The following is a 22,133-nucleotide window of genomic DNA, read 5'->3' as shown; positions in this document are numbered from 1 at the left end:
AAGGAAAAAAATTAAGGCAATATTAGTGACAAAAAACGTTAAAACCTACTCGTATTCCGGAAACTACCGAGAGTTGTGCCAGGTGTAGATTGACGCTTACCATTGTCAAAACATTGTCAATTGTGTTGTCTTTATGCCAAACGATTTGCATAGGGCTATTTAAACTAAATTTGTTTTCTATACAAATGAATGTTATTGGTTGATATTGTGTTGTCTGGTGATGGTTAGTTCAGTTGATATTGCCGTGTAAACAATTTTAATAATATATATTTCTTTGATCGTAAGAGGGATATTAGTGGCGGGCAATTAGCTTACTACCTGCATAGTGGCTCTTCTCGTCTTGGCAAAAAAACATCAATCATTATTAACATTGACTACCATATACACTCTTCAAAAATAGAAATGCACAGGTAGTATGTAGTTCAATGAACCTGCCAACACAAATCGAACTGGATATATGTTACTGGAAATGCTTGTTGGCCAGATATTCGACAAACTGTGTGAAAACGCAGCCATTGTCGATTTGCAATGTCTTAAACGGCATTGTTTTCACAGTTGTTCACACCATTTGCCGCCTTTGGGACCGAAACACAATGTTCAATTCAACTGCAGACCGTCCGTGAACCGGCCGACGAAGAGTTACCACCCCTTTAGAGGATCGTTACATTCGACTGTTCCACCTACGTCATCTCAATGCCACAGCTACGGTGACTACAGGACGCATCCCTGGTTTGAGGAGGATATCGGTCCAGACTGTCAGCGAAGCTGAAATCCGACCCAGAAGACCAGTTATCGTCCCCGTTTAACAACAGATCAATCGACAGCGACGCTTGCGTTGGTGCCTTACCTAACAGCCTTGGAATTTGAGAAACTGGACATGGGTGTGGCTAAGCGATGAATCAGGATTTCTCCTTCACCGGCGAGATGGAAGACAACAGGTTTATCGTCGTCGACATGAGCGTTTTGCCCCACATTGTGTACGTGAATTCGACAAATTCGGTGGCGGTAGTATCATGGTGTAGGTGACCATATCCTACACCACGAGATCTGACTTGGTTGTTGTTCAGCGAAATTTGACAGCAAATCGCTACATGAATCAAATTCTTCAACCTCACCTTCTACCAATCATTTACCGCCACAGGGAGCTGTTTTAACAGCGCTCCACCGCACACAGCTCGTGTCACGGTAGACTACCTTAATAATGCCAACATCAACGTTTTGCCGTCGATCTCATGAAGCCAATCGAACACCTCTGAGATGAACTCGATCGACGTGTACGTCAACGTCAGAACATGCCGCAGACACTTCCACAACTGACCAACACTTATCCAGTCAGTGCGGAGAAGATCCAGAGCTGTGATTGCTGCCCGGGGCGGTCACATGAGTGCAGCGCCACCTGTGGCCTTATGTGACATGACAATGAACAGTTTTCAATGCCTCTTTACACCGTCAACATGTGACTTTCGAGCTCCAAAATTTCATATTTGTATCTATGATATTAAAGTTAATATATCGACTTTATTAGGTAAAATAAATTTGCTAAAAATCGACCTGTGCGTGTATTAGAGAGAGACACAAACGGAGAATAAAATCAATTTATGTTACAACAAATAAATGAACTAAAACTGACAATATCACACTAAAAATACTAGTCACATTATAATTTCTCTCAAAATGTACACCAAATTCACATTTTTCTAACCTAAACAATTTATTTTATTTGTTGAACAATAAAGTATCCCAGATTTAGACAGAACAAACCACCCCAACCCCATCCTTTCGAAAGCTTCCCTCCCCACCGAATGTAAAAACACAAATACTTTTTGTCACATTGACATATATCGTATAATCATTCCCGAGGCAAATGCATGTACTTGATAAAAAAAATTATTTTTAATTTTTCATGACTAAGTCACTTTCATTTATGTCATCTATCCTGTTTTCATAAACAAAAGGTGTATATAATGTACTAATAGTCTTCTTTTTTTCAAAATGAGGACTCAATTAATTTCCGTGCTCAGAGATACTGTGCATACAGAAAATTCTCAGCTTTAAGTCTAGTTTTGCTACCACTTTTTGTTTTGTTTTTGGTGGGTTTTTTCGATTCAGGATCTACTGAGAGGGTATTCGGTACTCAGCAATGTAGTGCGCGGGACTCGTATTCAAATTCAACATTTATACAAATGTAGTGGTGTACGCAAAAGGATTTTTTCAGTCATTTTACTTGAACTTTAGTCTACAGTCTCTAGTGATAGTCTACAGGAATCTATGAATTTACCTTAGTGTCTGTTGGACATATCTTTAAACTCACCTTTCAATGATCGGTCAATTGATCAATGATGACTTACATTTTCCACAGGTTCATTATACAGTTTCGGAAATCTCTCCCGTCACGTTTATCATGTGGGCCATTTAGATGTCTTGAACTTAATGCAAATGTATTACGACGAACTATCACTATGACTAATTAACTAAGGTAGTTCTAAATAATCCTTTCTCATCTAATAATGATATTATTTGAGTATATTTACTCTAAACAAACGACAAAAATTGTCACTTTGAGTATACATTCGCTCATGTCACCTCTCATTTTGAGGAACTACTTTATTTAGCGATAACGGTTGTTGTATACTTAGTGTTAGTGTTTGTGTTAGTGTAAACAAGAAGTCAGACGTACAAAATAGAATTGTGAATAGACCTACAACCTCCGAGGTTTAAAATAGTTTTTTAAAAGCAAACCAAGAGCAAACCTGAAAAAGGAATATAAACGCTTTAAGGTTATCACAGCTAACTAAACACATACCAAAGTTCATTTAACAATTGACTTTCACAGTGTGTGGGTTTATTGGAGTTTGAACCTTCAAGGGCCAAACAGTGTATTTGAAGCTCCGATGTTGATACAGTTTGGTCCACACTCTACGAAGGTTCATACTATAATGAAAGCGTTTATATTCCTTTTTTCAGACATTTTACGTTTTATTCTTGATTTGCTCTTAAATACTCCCAAAATTCATTAAGAACACTGTAAACATCTACTGCTCTGAACTTGTCTGACTTTAATGTAATAGTATGTATCTTCTCTTGATGACATCATACCTTATCGAATCGACACAATTTAGTGTTAGTTTTTAGTCCGCAGCATATATGCACAAAATATGATATCGCTGACTTTTAAGTGGCCTTTCCCTTTCATGTTTTAAACTGTTGACTACATATCCAGGTGAACTACAGTGATATTATTATTTATTTATCCTTATCGGGTTCCGAAAAATTATAAGGAAAGCTTGTGTGCTACCTTTCGAAATAATATATCTACAATGGGGCATTTTTAATGTTTGTATGTTGGCTATTTTCTTGGGTCAATTTTGGGGGTATATATATTTTGGTATTACTCCGCGGGGACCAGCGACATCTTCATCTTTTCTACACCTTCTTTACTTTTGATGGTGATGGCTGTGCCGTGGATGGTGTCGTCCTCCATTGCCAGCAGGAATGCCTCCACCACCTGGTCTACCCTGCAAAATACAGAAGACACGTGGACAAGCGCACCATGACATTGGCCCAAGTTCATCAGCTCCCAGGTGGAAGGTGTCTTACTCACTGAGGGAAAAACGTGTCATTTCTTATTATAGTATCGGTTTATTTATATATATTGATAATGTTAATATTCGTGCATACCTGTATGGACAGATCAAGTTAAAACCACTTGTGGAGATATGGATATCAGTGCTATGCAATGTCAAAAACACATATGGAAATTTATCATATAACAGGTAGGTTTCTCGGCAGGATAAAGCCAACGGATAAAAACGATATCCGTTGGGGTCATATGCAGATAGAGATGCAAATATCAAAGGTCAAGTAGGGACTACTTTCACTTTTTATAAACAAACATGGCGTCGCCCTTGTCATTCGGGGATCGAGTCAGAGTTAACCATCGGCAATCTGGATAAACTACAGGGATAATTGCTATCATTATCAAAAGAAAAGTCTAATATACTGAAAATCCGTGTCTAGCTGTGGCGTAGATAAGGCATTTTATAAGTTTTGGTAACTTTGGAGATAGAAATTTCGAAACAATTTTGCGAGGGCACGAGGCCTACCCAAGCGGGATCAGTAGCCATATCTGTGCTTGTAGACCTTTGCGGCTTGAAACCTTCACCACAAATTTTGGATTTGGCCGAAATATATGTGAATTGTTACCTTGTTGCGTTTTGTCGCTGTGTGTACATCTGACTACACTTCTTAACGTTATGACAGGACAGACCGACTGTCAACAAGGTCTGACCGCGGCCGTGACGTCTGAGAGACTAGGGTTAGAGTAGCTTCCCTTTGACAAAGGGCAGTTACTCTAGCGAACAAAACGATGGATTGCCGCAAGAGGCAATTAAAAATAATTGTTGTTTTGCGTTTATGTTGCTTCGCCACTGTATAAGAAATAGATTTCATTTGGAACTATATTGGCTACTGTCACTCTCCGACTGACACGTCACTTACCCTCTGAAGTAATAAATATTAATGCGCGCATTGCAGGAAAACTCGCAATGTTTCGATTTTGTTTGTGAGAGAGGGAAAGCGATTTTTAAGCACAGAATTAAAGAATGACATTATATGATAAAGAGGTTATCACGCTTGTGTGTTTGGGGATGGTAAATATCCTGTATTAGGAATAAACACTATGTATTTAGCTCGCCAAGGCTCGCTAAATACAATGTTTATTCCTAATGCAGGATATTTACCATCCCCAAACACACTCGCGTGATAACCTCTATATACACGGCAACATAGCAGTGGCAATTATAGGAATGGATCACTGAAAATCAATGATGATATCAGGCGTTCGTGAAAAGGATAAATATATCCTGCCCTATCGGTAGCACCCGCCACTCACAATTTGTATAAAAGGGTATGATTGAAACCATGCCTTTTCAGTTTTTGGGTACTGGACGCTTACGGATTGATAACTTTCTATGATATTATTTCATTGGTCACAAGCAACAAGGGGACCACGGGTGGCCCAGTCGTCTGAGGCACCGCGATTCGCTGTGCAGAGTTGCGTCCCTTGGGCACGCCAGAAACCTATGAATCGAATCCCGGTTCGCCCCGATTATGTTTCTAGGTTTGTCAGCACCATATCTGTGCTCGTGGGTTTCACCGAAGTGGTAAACGCCTGAGACCTGCATCACTTCGGGCTCTCCTCCCACATTAAGCTGACACGCCGCGATATAACTGGAATACTGTTAAAAGAGGCGTTAAACCCAACTCACTCACTCACTCACTCACTCACAAGCAACAACCGCTGCTACGGTTCAGAGCGTATGGTATTGGTCTACAAACAAAGGATACGTCACATATTTGCGAATACCATTATTCATTTTATGTACAACAGAGCTATACTTACCTGCAATACTTAGAACGTTCCATAAACTGCTTGAAATGTTCGTAGTTTATAATCTTTTCTTCAGCCATATCCAGAAGAGCCGTCTTAGCTCCCGACGGGCAGATACTAACCATTCGAACATCAGCTGACTTCATATCAGGGTTTTTCTGTTGACACAATGATATTCCATAGTGTATGCGATAGTATGCAGACACAGAAAGAGCAGGAGTATTAAAAGAGAGTAAACATACATTGCCAATGTAATAGATTAACCAGTCTTAATTATCCGCCGAAACAAACTACATTTGGCGTGAAGGGCACAATAGCTGTGAAAAAGAGTAAAGAGTACATTAGGCGTTACATAATTAGATTCTTGACTGCCAGGCAGACAGGGTGTAATTTGGACTAAAAAGTCAATTACGTCATTACGGCCTTATTCGAACAGGGAGCCTAAACATGTCTGCACTGATTATTGTCAAGATGCGCGTTAATTAAAGGGACATAAATCTCTCCTAAAGGTTTTATGAATGGAAACGCATATTAGCTTTGTCTGAATAGAGGATCCAAATATACGCTATGTTTGTCTGTACTGTAAGCACGACACTATTTATTTGTCATATAATTTGTCATAATATAAGAGAGCGAGAGGGAGTTGTAATAATTACAAGTGTGTGTGTATACAAGAGTATAATGAATAAAAAATATTTGAAATTGACTTACTGCCCAACTCGCCGTGAAATGGTAAACGGCACTCTTACTGGCTGCATATGTAGGGAACCAGAAGGAGGGGAGCAAACCTTAATAAAGAGCGAAAGAAAGAATTACTTTGAAAGTTAAGTAACATTCAGAAGAGGTTCATATTGAATCAAGTTACAGTATCACATCCTCTTTCTCAAACCTACATCCCCCATCCTATCTTATCCAGTCCCACCCCATCTCATCCAGTCCCATCCCATCTCATCCAGTCCCATCCCATCTCATCCAGTCCCATCCCATCTCATCCAGTCTCACCCCATCTCATCCAGTCCCATCCCATCTCATCTCATCCAGTCCCATCCAATCTCATCCCATCTCATCTCATCCAGTCCCATCCCATCTTATCCAGTCCCACCCCATCTCATCCAGTCCCATCCCATCTCATCCAGTCCCATCCCATCTCATCCAGTCCCATCCCATCTCATCCAGTCTCAACCCATCTCATCCAGTCCCATCCCATCTCATCTCATCCAGTCTGATCCAATCTCATCCCATCTCATCTCATCCAGTCCCATCCCATCCCATCTCATCCAGTCCCATCCCATCTCATCCAGTCCCATCCTATCTTATCCAGTCCCATCCCATCACATCACATCTCATCCAGTCCCATCCCATCTCATCCAGTCCCATCCCATCTCATCCCATCTCATCTCATCCAGTCCCATCCCAACTCATCCCATCCCATCTCATCCAGTCCCATCCCATCTCATCCAGTCCCATCCCATCTCATCCAGTCTCACCCCATCTCATCAAGTCCCATCCCGTCTCATCAAGTCTCGTCCCATCTCATCCACTTCCATCCAATCTCATCCAGTCCCATCCCATCTCATCCAGTCCCATCCCATCTCATCCAGTCCATCTCATCTCATCCAGTACTACCCCATCTCATCCAATCCCAACCCATCTCATCCAGTCTCACCCCATCTCATCCAGTCTCACCCCATCTCATCAAGTCCCATCCCGTCTCATCAAGTCTCGTCCCATCTCATCCACTTCCATCCAATCTCATCCAGTCCCATCCCATCTCATCCAGTCCACCCCATCTCATCCAGTACTACCCCATCTCATCCAGTCTCACCCCATCTCATCCAGTCCCATCCCATCTCATCCAGTCCACCCCATCTCATCCAGTACTACCCCATCTCATCCAGTCTCATCCCATCTCATCCAGTCCCATCCCATCTCATCCAGTCCACCCCATCTCATCCAGTACTACCCCATCTCATCCAGTCCCATCCCATCTCATCCCATCCCATCCCATCTCATCCAGTCCCATCCCATCTCATCCAGTCTCACCCCATCTCATCAAGTCCCATCCCATCTCATCCAGTCTCACCCCATCTCATCCAGTCCCATCCCATCTCATCTCATCCAGTCCCATCCAATCTCATCCCATCTCATCTCATCCAGTCCCATCCCATCTTATCAAGTCCCACCCCATCTCATCCAGTCCCATCCCATCTCATCCAGTCCCATCCCATCTCATCCAGTCCCATCCCATCTCATCCAGTCTCAACCCATCTCATCCAGTCCCATCCCATCTCATCTCATCCAGTCTGATCCAATCTCATCCCATCTCATCTCATCCAGTCCCATCCCATCCCATCTCATCCAGTCCCATCCCATCTCATCTAGTCTCATCCCATCTCATCCAGTCCCATCCTATCTTATCCAGTCCCATCCCATCACATCACATCTCATCCAGTCCCATCCCATCTCATCCAGTCCCATCCCATCTCATCCCATCTCATCTCATCCAGTCCCATCCCATCTCATCCAGTCTCACCCCATCACATCCAGTCCCATCCCATCCCATCCAGTCCACCCCATCTCATCCAGTACTACCCATTTCTCATCCAGTCCCATCCCATCTCATCCAGTCTCACCCCATCTCATCCAGTCCCATCCCATCTCATCCCATCTCATCCAGTCCACCCCATCTCATCCAGTACTACCCCATCTCATCCAGTCCCATCCCATCTCATCAAGTAATACCCCATCTCATCCAGTCCCATCCCATCTCATCCAGTTCCATCCCAACTCATCCCATCCCATCTCATCCAGTCCCATCCCATCTCATCCAGTCCCATCCCATCTCATCCAGTCTCACCCCATCTCATCAAGTCCCATCCCGTCTCATCAAGTCTCGTCCCATCTCATCCACTTCCATCCCATCTCATCCAGTCCCATCCCATCTCATCCAGTCCCATCTCATCTCATCCAGTCCATCTCATCTCATCCAGTACTACCCCATCTCATCCAATCCCAACCCATCTCATCCAGTCTCACCCCATCTCATCCAGTCCCATCCCATCTCATCCAGTCCACCCCATCTCATCCAGTACTACCCCATCTCATCCAGTCTCACCCCATCTCATCCAGTCCCATCCCATCTCATCCAGTCCACCCCATCTCATCCAGTACTACCCCATCTCATCCAGTCTCATCCCATCTCATCCAGTCTCACCCCATCTCATCCAGTCTCACCCCATCTCATCCAGTCCACCCCATCTCATCCAGTCCCATCCCATCTTATCCAGTCCACCCCATCTCATCCAGTACTACCCCATCTCATCCAGTCCCATCCCATCTCATCCCATCCCATCTCATCCAGTCCCATCCCATCTCATCCAGTCTCACCCCATCTCATCAAGTCCCATCCCATCTCATCCAGTCCACCCCATCTCATCCAGTCCCATCCCATCTCATCCAGTCCACCCCATCTCATCCAGTCCCATCCCATCTCATCCAGTCCCATCCCATCTCATACAGTCCCATCCCATCTAATCCAGTCCCATCCCATCTCATCCAGTCTACCCCATCTCATCCAGTCTACCCCATCTCATCCAGTACTACCCCATCTCATCCAGTCCCATCCCATCTCATCCAGTCCACCCCATCTCATCCAGTACAATCCCATCTCATCCAGTCCCATCCAATCTCATCCAGTCTCACCCCATCTCATCCAGTCCCATCCCATCTCATCCAGTCTCACCCCATCTCATCCAGTCCCATCTCATCTCATCCAGTCCACCCCATCTCATCCAGTACTACCCCATCTCATCCAGTCCCATCCCATCTCATCCAGTCTCACCCCATCTCATCCAGTCCCATCCCATCTCATCTCATCCAGTACTACCCCATCTCATCCAGTCCCATCCCATCTCATCCAGTCCACCCCATCTCATCCAGTCCCATCCCATCTCATCCAGTCCCATCCAATCTCATCCAGTCTCACCCCATCTCATCCAGTCCCATCCCATCTCATCCAGTCTCACCCCATCTCATCCAGTCCCATCCCATCTCATCCAGTCCACCCCATCTCATCCAGTACTACCCCATCTCATCCAGTCCCATCCCATCTCATCCAGTCTCACCCCATCTCATCCAGTCCCATCCCATCTCATCTCATCCAGTACTACCCCATCTCATCCAGTCCCATCCCTTCTCATCCAGTCCACCCCATCTCATCCAGTACAATCCCATCTCATCCAGTCCCATCCAATCTCATCCAGTCTCACCCCATCTCATCCAGTCCCATCCCATCTCATCCAGTCTCACCCCATCTCATCCAGTCCCATCCCATCTCATCCAGTCCACCCCATCTCATCCAGTAATACCCCATCTCATCCAGTCCCATCCCATCTCATCCAGTCTCACCCCATCTCATCCAGTCCCATCCCATCCCATCCCATCTCATCCAGTCCACCCCATCTCATCCAGTACTACCCCATCTCATCCAGTCTCATCCCATCTCATCCAGTACTACCCCATCTCATCCAGTCCCATCCCATCTCATCCAGTCTCACCCCATCTCATCCAGTCCCATCCCATCTCATCCAGTCTCACCCCATCTCATCCAGTCCCATCCCATCTCATCCAGTCCACCCCATCTCATCCAGTACTACCCCATCTCATCCAGTCCCATCTCATCTCATCCAGTCCCATCCAATCCCATTCCATCTCATCCCATCTCATCCAGTCCCATCCCATCTCATCCAGTCCCACCCCATCTCACACAGGCCCACCCCATTACCCACACGCTTACCAAGCACCCAAGCTTGTTCTCTGAGGTCCAGCAGAAAGGTTATTGTACCACAAGAATGACCACTTCATACCTCCGATTGAAGCGGTATTGATGATGACACCGCCTCTACCCCCTTTATCCTTCCTCATGTGATTCAGCGCCATCATGGTCCCCCGCACAACGCCACCCTGGGAGAAGACAGCAATAACGACATATGACGGTATAAATATATACCATATATGAAGGGGTAATACCTGCAAGTTAGTCATGCAGAATAACGATGCGTTCACATGTAAGATAATGTATGTTTACCAACTGTGTCAAGTCAAGATATAGTATGGCAATAACTTACCAATGAAGACATGGTAAAATGGTGACAGATGAAACTTTTTGTGGATAAAAGCTAAGATTCCAAACACTTACGAAGTTGATTTCGAGCTGTTTTTCCCATATTCGTTCATCCAAGATGCCCGCATTGTTGCACATGACATCAACGTGACCAAATTTGGAGACGGCAGCTTTGAAAGCATCTGTTTGACAAAATGCTCACACATGTTTTATTGTGAACTTAAGAAGATGAAGCTGCAAGTTATGTGATGCTAATTAAGAACGTTGACTTCCACTGAACAATATGGTCAGGCTTGTTCTCATTAGACAATTAGAGTTATGGATGTTCAACAGATGATATTGTCAATTGGATTTTGAATATATTGATAGTTATTCAAAACATTTTAGAATCCCTTGTATATATAGCGATTCATTTGGCTATTCATTAACAAAGATGATGATCTCCGTATAACATGAGTGAGAATCTGCGCTCGCCGTCGGGGCACCATGACTTGTCATGTAATATCCCAGACTTGGTTTTAATTGGTTTTGAAAATACAAATTGGTGTTAATTGGTGTTTACAAATCAATACAAAGAGCGACATATTGTTTGGTCAGGCAAATGTAGACCAATCCATGTCTAAAAGATTAACCATAATCCTTAATATAATCAGGGTATTTCTTTCACAGAAAGTATTTGAGACAAGTGGTATCAATAACGTGTATTGTAAAAAATTCAAAGGATTTGCTTGAATTATTGCATTCTCGGAAAATAACCAAGTTCAATTATCGAAAAACATTTGATTTTTCAACTTTGTACACCACTATCCAACACGACAAGCTTGAGGACAAACTTGAACCATGGGTCTTTTCTCACATGGTGACACATTAACATATATATCTTCAAACGTTTAGGGCCGCCTCCGTGGTCTAGTGGTAGAGCGTCCGCTCGGAGAACGGAATGTCCGGGTGTTCGATCCCCGGCCGCGTCATACCAAAAGACGTTAAAAGGCATACTTGTTGTTGCCCTGCCTGGTGCTTGGCGATAAGTGGTTAAAACAAGGAAAGTATACCATGTCGGCGTGGAGTATTCATGGAAAACAGCGGCATGGGGTCTCAGTGGGCTAGCACCATAAAATCGGCACCAGTCCGGACTACTACAAGAAGCCACACACACGTGCATGCACGTCGCAATATAAGTGCAATAATCTTTCACGCGACGTTAAACCCCATTTCACGCCACTTCACCTCAAACGTTCAGGACAATTTGTCAAAAAATTGGAAGAATATTTCCTTATGCATTTGAATCGGAAACTGAATGGCAAAATGAAAGCGAGGTAATTTAAACTTACTTAACTTAAGCTTCAGGTATAGCGATGATATCATTCAAAATGAACCAATGGACAATGTCCTTCAACATTTCCATTCATTTACCCACCTCAACTAATACTAAAAGAGACCAGACCCGTGAAGATTCCGTGGTAGAATAGGTCTTCGGCAACCCATACTTGCCGTTAAAAACGACAATGCTTGTCGTAAAAGGCGACTAACGGCCACGGGTGGTCAGGCTCGCTGACTTGGTTGATGCATGTCATCGATCCCAATTGCGTGGATCGATGCTCATGATGTCAATCACTGGACTGTCTGGTGGAGACTCGATTATTTTACAGACCGCCTTCATATAGCTGGAATATTGCTGAGTGCGGCGTTAAACAACAAACAAACAAACAAACAAACATGAAAGAGACCAGTGAAACAGCCTCATCTGTTTCGTATTTAGATGCATAATGATTCAGGGTGACAAAGCATATCTACAAGACTGACAAGAGGGGTGAAATTAACTTTCTTTTTATGCCGAGCAATATTCCAGCCTTTGGTGTCTACATTTCACAAGGTTTCAGGTACAAGCACGTTCCATTTACGAAAATTTCAAAAAGCGTCATACGATTCTTGCTCAAACGCCTTTTCAATATTCAAGGCCGTAGTAAAGCTTTCAAAAAGTGTTTTGTTCGACATGTGGAGGACCATATCAAACTTGAACAAAGGTGAACAATGTAATTGCCTTTGCATGTGTGTGTTTGTGATGGATGCCACCAATGGCGCAGGATGTACTTAACTTGTCGCGAACACCTGGTATCATCCTTTTTTTATTGTGATTCATAAACACATGCATATGATGTAGATGATATATTGTGATTAGTGAAATGGTTATGTCGGTTCTATTTATTAATACCTGTTTGTCCGCAAATACCAATTTATACATTGTAGCCAACTGATCCTTGTTTTCATATGTTTTTATTTCGCTTGGCTGCACCTCCTGTAACTGTAATAACGTATTGTGATCAATGATTCACATATACAGAGGTGTGTTTTGGCATGGTAAATATCCAGTATTGGGAATAAACATTGTATTAAGCGAGACAGTTAAACATAATGTGTATTCCTAATATAGGTTATTTTCAATCCCAAAAATCCCAAGTATGATTGCCTCTTTATCATATAATGCCATTTTTTAAGTTCTGTCTTCGAAGAAAATATTTGCGTCTCTTACAAACGGTACCTAAACATTGCAAGTTTTCCTGTAATGTGTTCATTGATACATTACTCCACAAGGTCAATACAGTTCCGGATACAATTTGTGAAAGTGTCGTAACTAAACTAAATACATTTGCCTACACATAAAAGTCTGCCTTGCCAGTCATAAGGTTGCCAAATGCAAGGGGATGTCGAACACAACAATGGGAAAGACGGAGAGGTCTACAAGCACAGATATGGAAACTGTCCGCTAGCGTCCTCGCGGACAGACTTCGCAGTTTATGTTTCCAAAGTTACCTCCACTTGTAAAATGTCTCAGCTAAGCCCTTGTTGGACACTGCTTTTCGATGTCTTGGACTAATATTTTAATAGGGATAACAGTTAGCCCAGTAATGTGTCCAGAACACCGATGGTCAGTTCTGACTCGACTTCTTATAGACAAGAGCGACGCCAAGCTTTTTTGTAAACAACCGAAGCCTTCCCATTATAAGATAGCATTTAGTATCTCACCCCAACTGTAGTAACTCTAGCTTCCCACGTAGATGTGCATGTACATGTTGGTGTCAATATATTTAGAGTCTTACCCTCAAATACAGAAGCATCAGACACGTCACATTTCACAAAGAGAACACTGTCTGCTCTACTGGAAGCTTGTAGTTCCTTGGCCGTTGCTTCCCCAAGATCCACATTGACATCCGCGACACAAACCTGACCAGAAAAGACTATATCAAATGTAAGACAGGATAGTTTCTTTCTTCAGATCCTTGCTTGATGTGTGAAGAGACAAAAGGCTATTATAATTGACGGTCGTGTATTCTTTTTTAAGGGTTACAAATCTCAGAGGTTGGGTGTGCATATCGGCGTCTACCCAATGTACCTATAGTCCCATTGTGCCTACAGTAAAATGATTCGGTCTGATGCTCAGAAAGTGATGCACGAGTGAACATGACTGTGACATTGGGGTGTTGCCACATGGGATTTCTGTGTCTTCCCAATATGCCTACAGTCGCATTCTGCCTACAGTAAAATCACGAAATGATACGGTCTGATCAGATAATAAATAATATAAGTCAAACAATATGGTTCAGTCCATTTACATAAATAGGGATGAAACTGAGTTCCCATTGTGCCTACATTATTTTCTGTAGGCCAAATGGGATGTAGGCATAATGGGATGTAGGCTGATTGGGTCCATGGGTCTGAACCGTATTTTCTGCCCAGGCCTGGACATTGTAAATAGTATCATGATATTGCCTCTGTGTAGTTAGGGTATTGTTGGCTGCTACATTGATATACATCCTGAATTTGAACTAGCAGAAAAAGAATGTTTGAGAGACTTGAATTAAGAATCTTATTGCTAGTGCAGCAAAAGCAATTCGTGTTGTTCTTAGGATGGCTCGCAATATACAGTTCTCTTTAGACACGGTTTTTAAAAGCGTTTGATGTTATGATATCACCAATTCTTCTGTATGGCTCTGAAGTTTGCGGTTACGAATCAGTGGAACCCATTGAAAAGGTACATCTAAAAGAATTAAAAGGTAGTTTAAAGGGAACTTACCATACATTACTTAAATCTGCTTCATCCCCTCCTTCCAAGAACAATATCTTTTTCATTTCTAACTTTCAGAACCTGTCACCTTCATTTACCTGTAGAGACTGGCCGCTGGCTTGGTATACCAAGAGCAGAAAGAACCCGTACCCTTTGTAACTCACCAGCTATTCCTGACGAGCTCCACTATTTATTTAAATGTCAAGCTTTTGATACAATCCGTGGTAGATATTTACCAGAAAAATGTTATTTATATCCGTATCTTTATAAACTCAAACAACTACTTTGTACAACGGACCCGGGGTAGAATAGGTCTACAGCAACCCATACTTGCCGTAAACGGCGACTATGCTTGTCGTAAAAGGCGACTAACGGGATCGGGTGGTCAGGCTCGCTGACTTGGTTGATGCATGTCATCGATCCCAATTGCGTGGATCGATGTTCATGTTGTCAATGACTGGATTGTCTGGTCCAGACTCGATTATTTACAGACCGCCGTCAAATAGCTGGAATATTGCTGAGTGCGGCGTTAAACAACAAACAAACAAATCTTTGTACACCGAAAATAACAGAAATGAATAATTTGTCAAAGTTTATTTCCAATGTCTACGAATACTTTAAAAATAATACCTAAATTTACTCTTCCTGTCCCAATGATCTCTTTTGTTCATCATATATTTGTTTGTTAAATACGCCCTTGTACCACCGTTGGTGGTTCCATAAGAATAAAGAATTAATTAAGAATCACATATACTTGGACTGTCAATTAGAGCTTCGTCTCCTGTAAATAAACGTGACAAAACCCATTTCAATAATCATACGAAATTTCTGCCAAAACCACAGTCCACTGTACGATTCCGACAATATCATAAGTATGTCAGTACCAGACAATCCCGTGATTGACATCAAGAGTTTCGATCTAGGCACTTGGGATACGATGACATGCATCATACAAGTCAGAAGCCTGACCCCCTGATCCCTCTTACAAGCATGGGTTGCTGAAGATTAATTCTAACCCTGATCTTCACGGGTCCATAAGTATGGGCATAATCATATCATAAACATAAGGACAATCATAGGGATCTCGAGAAGCCACTACAATGATTGCATATTTGTGTTGAAGTGACATTTATTTTGCACCCACATTTCATTTCATAGCAGACTAAACACCCAAAAGAAGCATGTGAAAGGTGCGCTGTGGCTGGGGCATGTGCATTCCATGGACGTAATGTTATTAACTCATGGATCAGATCCATAGCATCCGACTTTTATCTCGAAAAGACGACACATTAATAGTATATGCCACATATGTATCTTGACCTCATTTGTAAATGCCTCTTTTAATTTTTTAAAATATTCCAACTAGCTGTGACAGTCCTACAAGACTTGGATCGACCACATCACACTGTGAGCTGTGTTGTATTCGTTCAGAGACCAACAATAACGGAGTGAGGTGAGTTGAAAAGGGGTTAAACGTCGCGTCCAAGATTAGTGCACTTATATAGTGACGTGCATGCACGTGTGTGTGTGGCAGCTTGTACTAGTCCGGACTGATGCCGATTTTATAGTGCCAGTCAACAGAGATACCATGTCACAGTTTAACATGAATACCCCACTCAGACACAGTCGGTCCGACGAAAACGACTTAATCAGAACATTGTGGTATTTCTCCTTGTATACAACTCACCAAGTAATGCTAATAACTTACAACAATATGAAGTGGATTGTTTATTTAGGTTGTAAATAAACAATGGAATTGAAGCGCAGTTACCTTTGCACCCTTCCTCAGCACAGCTTCAGCCACGGCCTTCCCGAACCCCTCTGCACCTCCAGTGATGAACACGACCTTATCTTTCAGCTGCATGTCGACTGAACGCAGACAAAACAAGACAAGAGTCATCAGAAGATGCCAAATTCCCTGGCCCCCTCAATATAAAAAGCTACCACGTCAGCCCCTGGTACATGGCTAATACATGTACCAAAAAGGGTCTGTCCGACTGACCAGACTGTAGGAATCAGTGAGTGAGTATGGTTTTACACTGCTTTTAGCAATATTCCAGCAATATTACTGCGGGGGACACCAGAAATGGGCTTCACACATTGTACCCATATGGGGAATCGAACACGGGCCTTCGAGGTGACCAGCGAACGCTTTAACCACTAGGCTACCCCACCGCCCTGTAAGAATCAGCTATGTGTTAATACATACTATCGCACATGCAAAATGCCCGATATCATTGATAGGTATATGGTAATCATGAGATAAAGTGGACATGTACCAATTGTCGGAAACGCCAATTTAATGCCCTTTGAGATTATACTACGTGTTACTGTCGCGTTTGTGATGCAAAATTTCTTCAAACATAAATTCAAGACAAATGAACATAAAATATAATTTCCGTGACCTGTGACCCTGTGATGGTTCAATAAAAACGGAATACTTTGTTTTGTACAAGGGAGCAAGGGCATATTTTAAGAACAATCTATTTTTTCCGAGCGTCATCAAACAAACTATTTATTTATTGAGCATCATCAAACAATCTGTTCATTTTTCACTATTTTACCACTTTTTTTACGTTTGAGTATTTTCCTCAAAACAAACTATTGATACTAATCATTTATGTCACACTGCCGACACTCTAGTCATTCATTTCACCTCTCCCGACTCTCTATTCATTCATTTCACCACTCCCGACGCTCTTTTCATTCATTTCACCACTCCCGACGCCCTTTTCATACATTTCACCACTCCCGAACCTCTACTCATTTATTTCACCACTCCCGAACCTCTATTCATTCATTTCACCACTCCCCACACTCTATTCATTTTGGACATATTTCTGAACAAACTATTCATTTTTTTTCCAATGGCTGGTCCAGTCAGTGATCCTATAAGGCCCTGTTGGCCCAACAAACTATTCGTTTATTTCACCAGTGCTAACAAATTATTCATTTATTTCACCACTGCCAACACACTACTCATTTATTTCATCACTGCCAACAAACTTGCATTTATTTCACCACTGCCAACACACTACTCATTTATATCACCACTGCCAACAAACTATTCATATATTTCACCACTGCCAACAAACTTGCATTCATTTCACCAAACTATTCATTTTTTCCAATGGCTGGTCCAGTCAGTGATCCTGTATGGCCCTGTTGGCCAGACAAACTATTCATTTCTTTCACCAGTGCCAACAAACTATTCATTTATTTCACCACTGCCAACAAACTATTCATTTCTTTCACCAGTGCCAACAAACTATTCATTTATTTCACCACTGCCAACACACTTCTCAATTATTTCACCACTGCCAACAAACTATTCATATATTTCACCTCTGCCAACAAACTTGCATTTATTTCACCACTGCCAACACACTACTCATTTATTTCACCACTGCCAACACACTACTCATTTATTTCACCACTGCCAACACACTACTCATTTCTTTCACCACTGCCAACAAACTACTCATTTATTTCACCACTGCAAACAAACTATTCATATATTTCACCACTGCCAACAAACTATTCATTTGTCACCACTGCCAACAAACTTTCCATATATTTCACCACTGTAAACACACTACTCATTTATATCACCACTGCCAACAAACTATTCATTTGTCACCACTGCCAACAAACTATTCATATATTTCACCACTGCCAACAAACTCTTTATTTATGTCACCACTGCCAACAAACTATTCATTTATTTCACCACTGCCAACACACTACTCATTTATTTCACCACTGCCAACAAACTATTCATTTGTCACATCTGCCAACAAACTATTCATATATTTCACCACTGCCAACAAACTACTCATTTATGTCACCACTGCCAACAAACTATTTATATATTTTACCACTGCCAACAAACTATTCATTTATTTCACCACTGCCAACAAACTATTCATTTATTTCACCACTGCCAACAAACTACTCATTTATTTCACCACTGCCAACAAACTATTCATATATTTCACCACTGCCAACACACTACTCTTTTCTTTCACCACTGCCAACAAACTATTCATTTATTTCACCACTGCCAACAAACTACTCATTTATTTCACCACTGCCAACAAACTACTCATATATTTCACCACTGCCAGCAAACTATTCATTTATTTCACCACTGCCAACAAACAATTCATTTATTTCACCACTGCCAACACGCTACTCATTTATTTCACCACTGCCAACAAACTATTCATTTATGTCACCACTGCCAACAAACTATTCATTTATTTCACCACTGCCAAACTGCCAACGAACTATTCATTTGTCACCACTGCCAACAAACTATTCATATATTTCACAACTGCCAACAAACTTTCCATATATTTCACCACTGTCACACACTACTCATTTATATCACCACTGCCAACAAACTATCCATTTGTCACCACTGCCAACAAACTATTCATATATTTCACCACTGCCAACAAACTTTCCATATATTTCACCACTGCCAACACACTACTCATTTATTTCACCACTGCCAACAAACTATTCATTTGTCACCACTGCCAACAAACTATTCATATATTTCACCACTGCCAACAAACTATTTATTTATGTCACCACTGCCAACAAACTATTCATTTATTTCACCACTGCCAACAAACTACTCATTTATGTCACCACTGCCAACAAACTATTCATTTATTTCACCACTGCCAACAAACTACTCATTTATTTCACCACTGCCAACAAACTATTCATTTATGTCACCACTGCCAACAAACTATTCATTTATTTCACCACTGCCAACGAACTATTCATTTGTCACCACTGCCAACAAACTATTCATATATTTCACAACTGCCAACAAACTTTCCATATATTTCACCACTGTCACACACTACTCATTTATATCACCACTGCCAACAAACTATCCATTTGTCACCACTGCCAACAAACTATTCATATATTTCACCACTGCCAACAAACTTTCCATATATTTCACCACTGCCAACACACTACTCATTTATTTCACCACTGCCAACAAACTATTCATTTGTCACATCTGCCAACAAACTATTCATATATTTCACCACTGCCAACAAACTATTTATTTATGTCACCACTGCCAACAAACTATTCATTTATTTCACCACTGCCAACAAACTACTCATTTATGTCACCACTGCCAACAAACTATTCATATATTTTACCACTGCCACCAAACTACTCATTTATTTCAACACTGCCAACAAACTATTCATATATTTTACCACTGCCAACAAACTACTCATTTATTTCACCACTGCCAACATAATATTCATTTATTTCACTACTGCCAACAAACTATTCATTTGTCACCACTGCCAACAAACTGTTCATATATTTCACCACTGCCAACAAACTATTCATTTATTTCACCACTGCCAACAAACTATTCATGTATTTCACCACTGCCAACACACTACTCATTTATTTCACCACTGCCAACAAACTATTCATTTGTCACCACTGCCAACAAACTGTTCATATATTTCACCACTGCCAACAAACTATTCATTTATTTCACCACTGCCAACAAACTATTCATGTATTTCACCACTGCCAACACACTACTCATTTATTTCACCACTGCCAACAAACTATTCATTTGTCACCACTGCCAACAAACTGTTCATATATTTCACCACTGCCAACAAACTATTCATTTATTTCACCACTGCCAACAAACTATTCATGTATTTCACCACTGCCAACAAACTATCCATTTGTCACCACTGCCAACACACTACTCATTTATTTCACCACTGCCAACAAACTATTCATTTGTCACCACTGCCGATGCACTATTCATTTTTTGGCATATTTGTGAACAAACAATTCATTTGAATCTATTTCTGAGTTGCTTCACTTTTCTTTTGTTTAACATCAAGGGCGCCCAGTCTGTGCTCATCTGTTTATGTATTTATTGAAATGCAATCGATTAATCACTACAAAAGTAAGCGTTGAGAATGGAGCCTTGACCCAATATTGTATCACCTGTTAGTCAACACTGACCATACCTTAGGGTAGCGTAGTATGGGTGTATACTGCGTATGTACGCCAGCATAATATAAACTTTGTTACCAATAACGGAGTCTTGCTTGACAACTGTATAAGGATCTGTACAGACGTTGTTATCCAGAATTGTTTTGTCTACTTTGTAACCAATACTGTAAATTGTAACTACATAGTGTAACTCACCGCGTTCACCGAGGTTTCCGACAACGCTTACTGCTCAGCTCCCTCAGGTATGTACGTTTGAACTTTTGAACTCTTTGTGACAAGGGCAGCTTGCCCATGCATGGAGGTGGGGGCCTTATGATGCGGAACGCGCGAGATAGTTTAGACACTTAGTAGCCTCAACTGTTTTCAATACTGCAAATTACAAAGGCTATATATGTAAATATCAATGTACCCGTGAAACAAATGATAATGTAGCGCGACATCCAAACTTTGGTGTGGGGGTACTCTGGTGGTTAACATGCCTCCGTGGTATAGTGGATAAAGCGTCAGTCCGGGGAAAAACCACGAGTGATGAATTCTATTTATGACTGTCACATTTTTGTTTCCCGTTAAAGGAATGAATGCATTAATATTAACATCAGGAACTTGTCGAAAACTTACGTATAGATCGTGCGTAGTGATACATGTTTTCCATAGCCGTGTGAAGTTACTGTGAACCAAAATAAACAACCTATTAACTCCTTTAAGGCCTATTCCTTCGCCGAGAAAAAAGTTCCTCGGGTTATTTTTTAAAGAAAATACTTGAACAGACTTTTGCAGAATAATTGACACTTTAATAACGGCAACAACAACGATTCTGTGTAATCTGATTATAGCTCTGGTGTAATTTCACATATATATAGCTTTCGAATCAAATCGCCCTCTCACTTGAAGAATGTCTCGCGGCTGAGAGGTCAGAGTAGATGCATTAGTCGGTGTCACTATCACTTTCAATGACAATCCGGCGTCTTTTGACTGGAACGGGGCCTGGGGTGTTAACGAGATTAATCGTTATGTTTCCACCAGTAATATTGCCAGCAAACATAGAAAAAAATGATTATTTGAGACCGCTGACTGTGTTGTCTACTGTCGATGTGGACATCAGGCGAGGGGCCGCTATGCATGACCGGAGTTTCATCATCAAGAGGGGATGTCATAGTGTGGGATGACGTGTTTCGCGAACAAATGTTGGATATTTGCTTGTGCTGGTCAGGATTAATATGGCAGTGATTGTTCACAGAATGGGTGTTTTTGTGACCAGTTATCTGCATTATTTGATTTGGCGGAACATTATTGTCATTATTGTTCCCATACTCACCATAACTGTCTGCATGGTACTGGGAAGTACCTCCCTGTGGTGATTATCGATCATGTTTCCTGTTCTGCTCACTGGTCAGGAAATCCACGCTCTACAAAAATTGCTTGTGTTGTGTATCCTTTGCTCGCGCCCCCTGTCCACCCCAAACAGTTGAGAGCGCAGGTGGCGGCAATCTGTAGTCTTGTTCCCCAATCGGTGGGATCGGCGTTCCTTTTTT

General features: G+C 41.8%; 1 protein-coding gene across 1 annotated transcript; it reads right to left on the bottom strand.

Annotated features, from left to right (window-relative positions):
- Positions 1-1,581: 1,581 nt before the first annotated feature.
- LOC124150079 (15-hydroxyprostaglandin dehydrogenase [NAD(+)]-like) lies at positions 1,582-21,132 on the bottom strand. Its single transcript, XM_048399799.1, has 8 exons — positions 20,797-21,132; positions 16,346-16,443; positions 13,610-13,733; positions 10,587-10,693; positions 10,255-10,351; positions 6,101-6,177; positions 5,402-5,547; positions 1,582-3,515 (listed from the first exon to the last, which is right to left on the bottom strand). The coding sequence occupies exons 2-8, from the start codon at positions 16,436-16,438 to the stop codon at positions 3,389-3,391; spliced, it is 771 nt and encodes a 256-aa protein (XP_048255756.1). The 5' UTR covers positions 16,439-16,443; positions 20,797-21,132; the 3' UTR covers positions 1,582-3,388.
- Positions 21,133-22,133: the final 1,001 nt, after the last annotated feature.

The sequence above is a fragment of the Haliotis rufescens genome, unplaced genomic scaffold, assembly GCF_023055435.1.
Source record: "Haliotis rufescens isolate VD_foot unplaced genomic scaffold, xgHalRufe1.0.p SCAF_1, whole genome shotgun sequence".
Classification (NCBI taxonomy): domain Eukaryota; kingdom Metazoa; phylum Mollusca; class Gastropoda; order Lepetellida; family Haliotidae; genus Haliotis; species Haliotis rufescens.
This window is presented reverse-complemented; position numbering and strand designations above follow the sequence as displayed.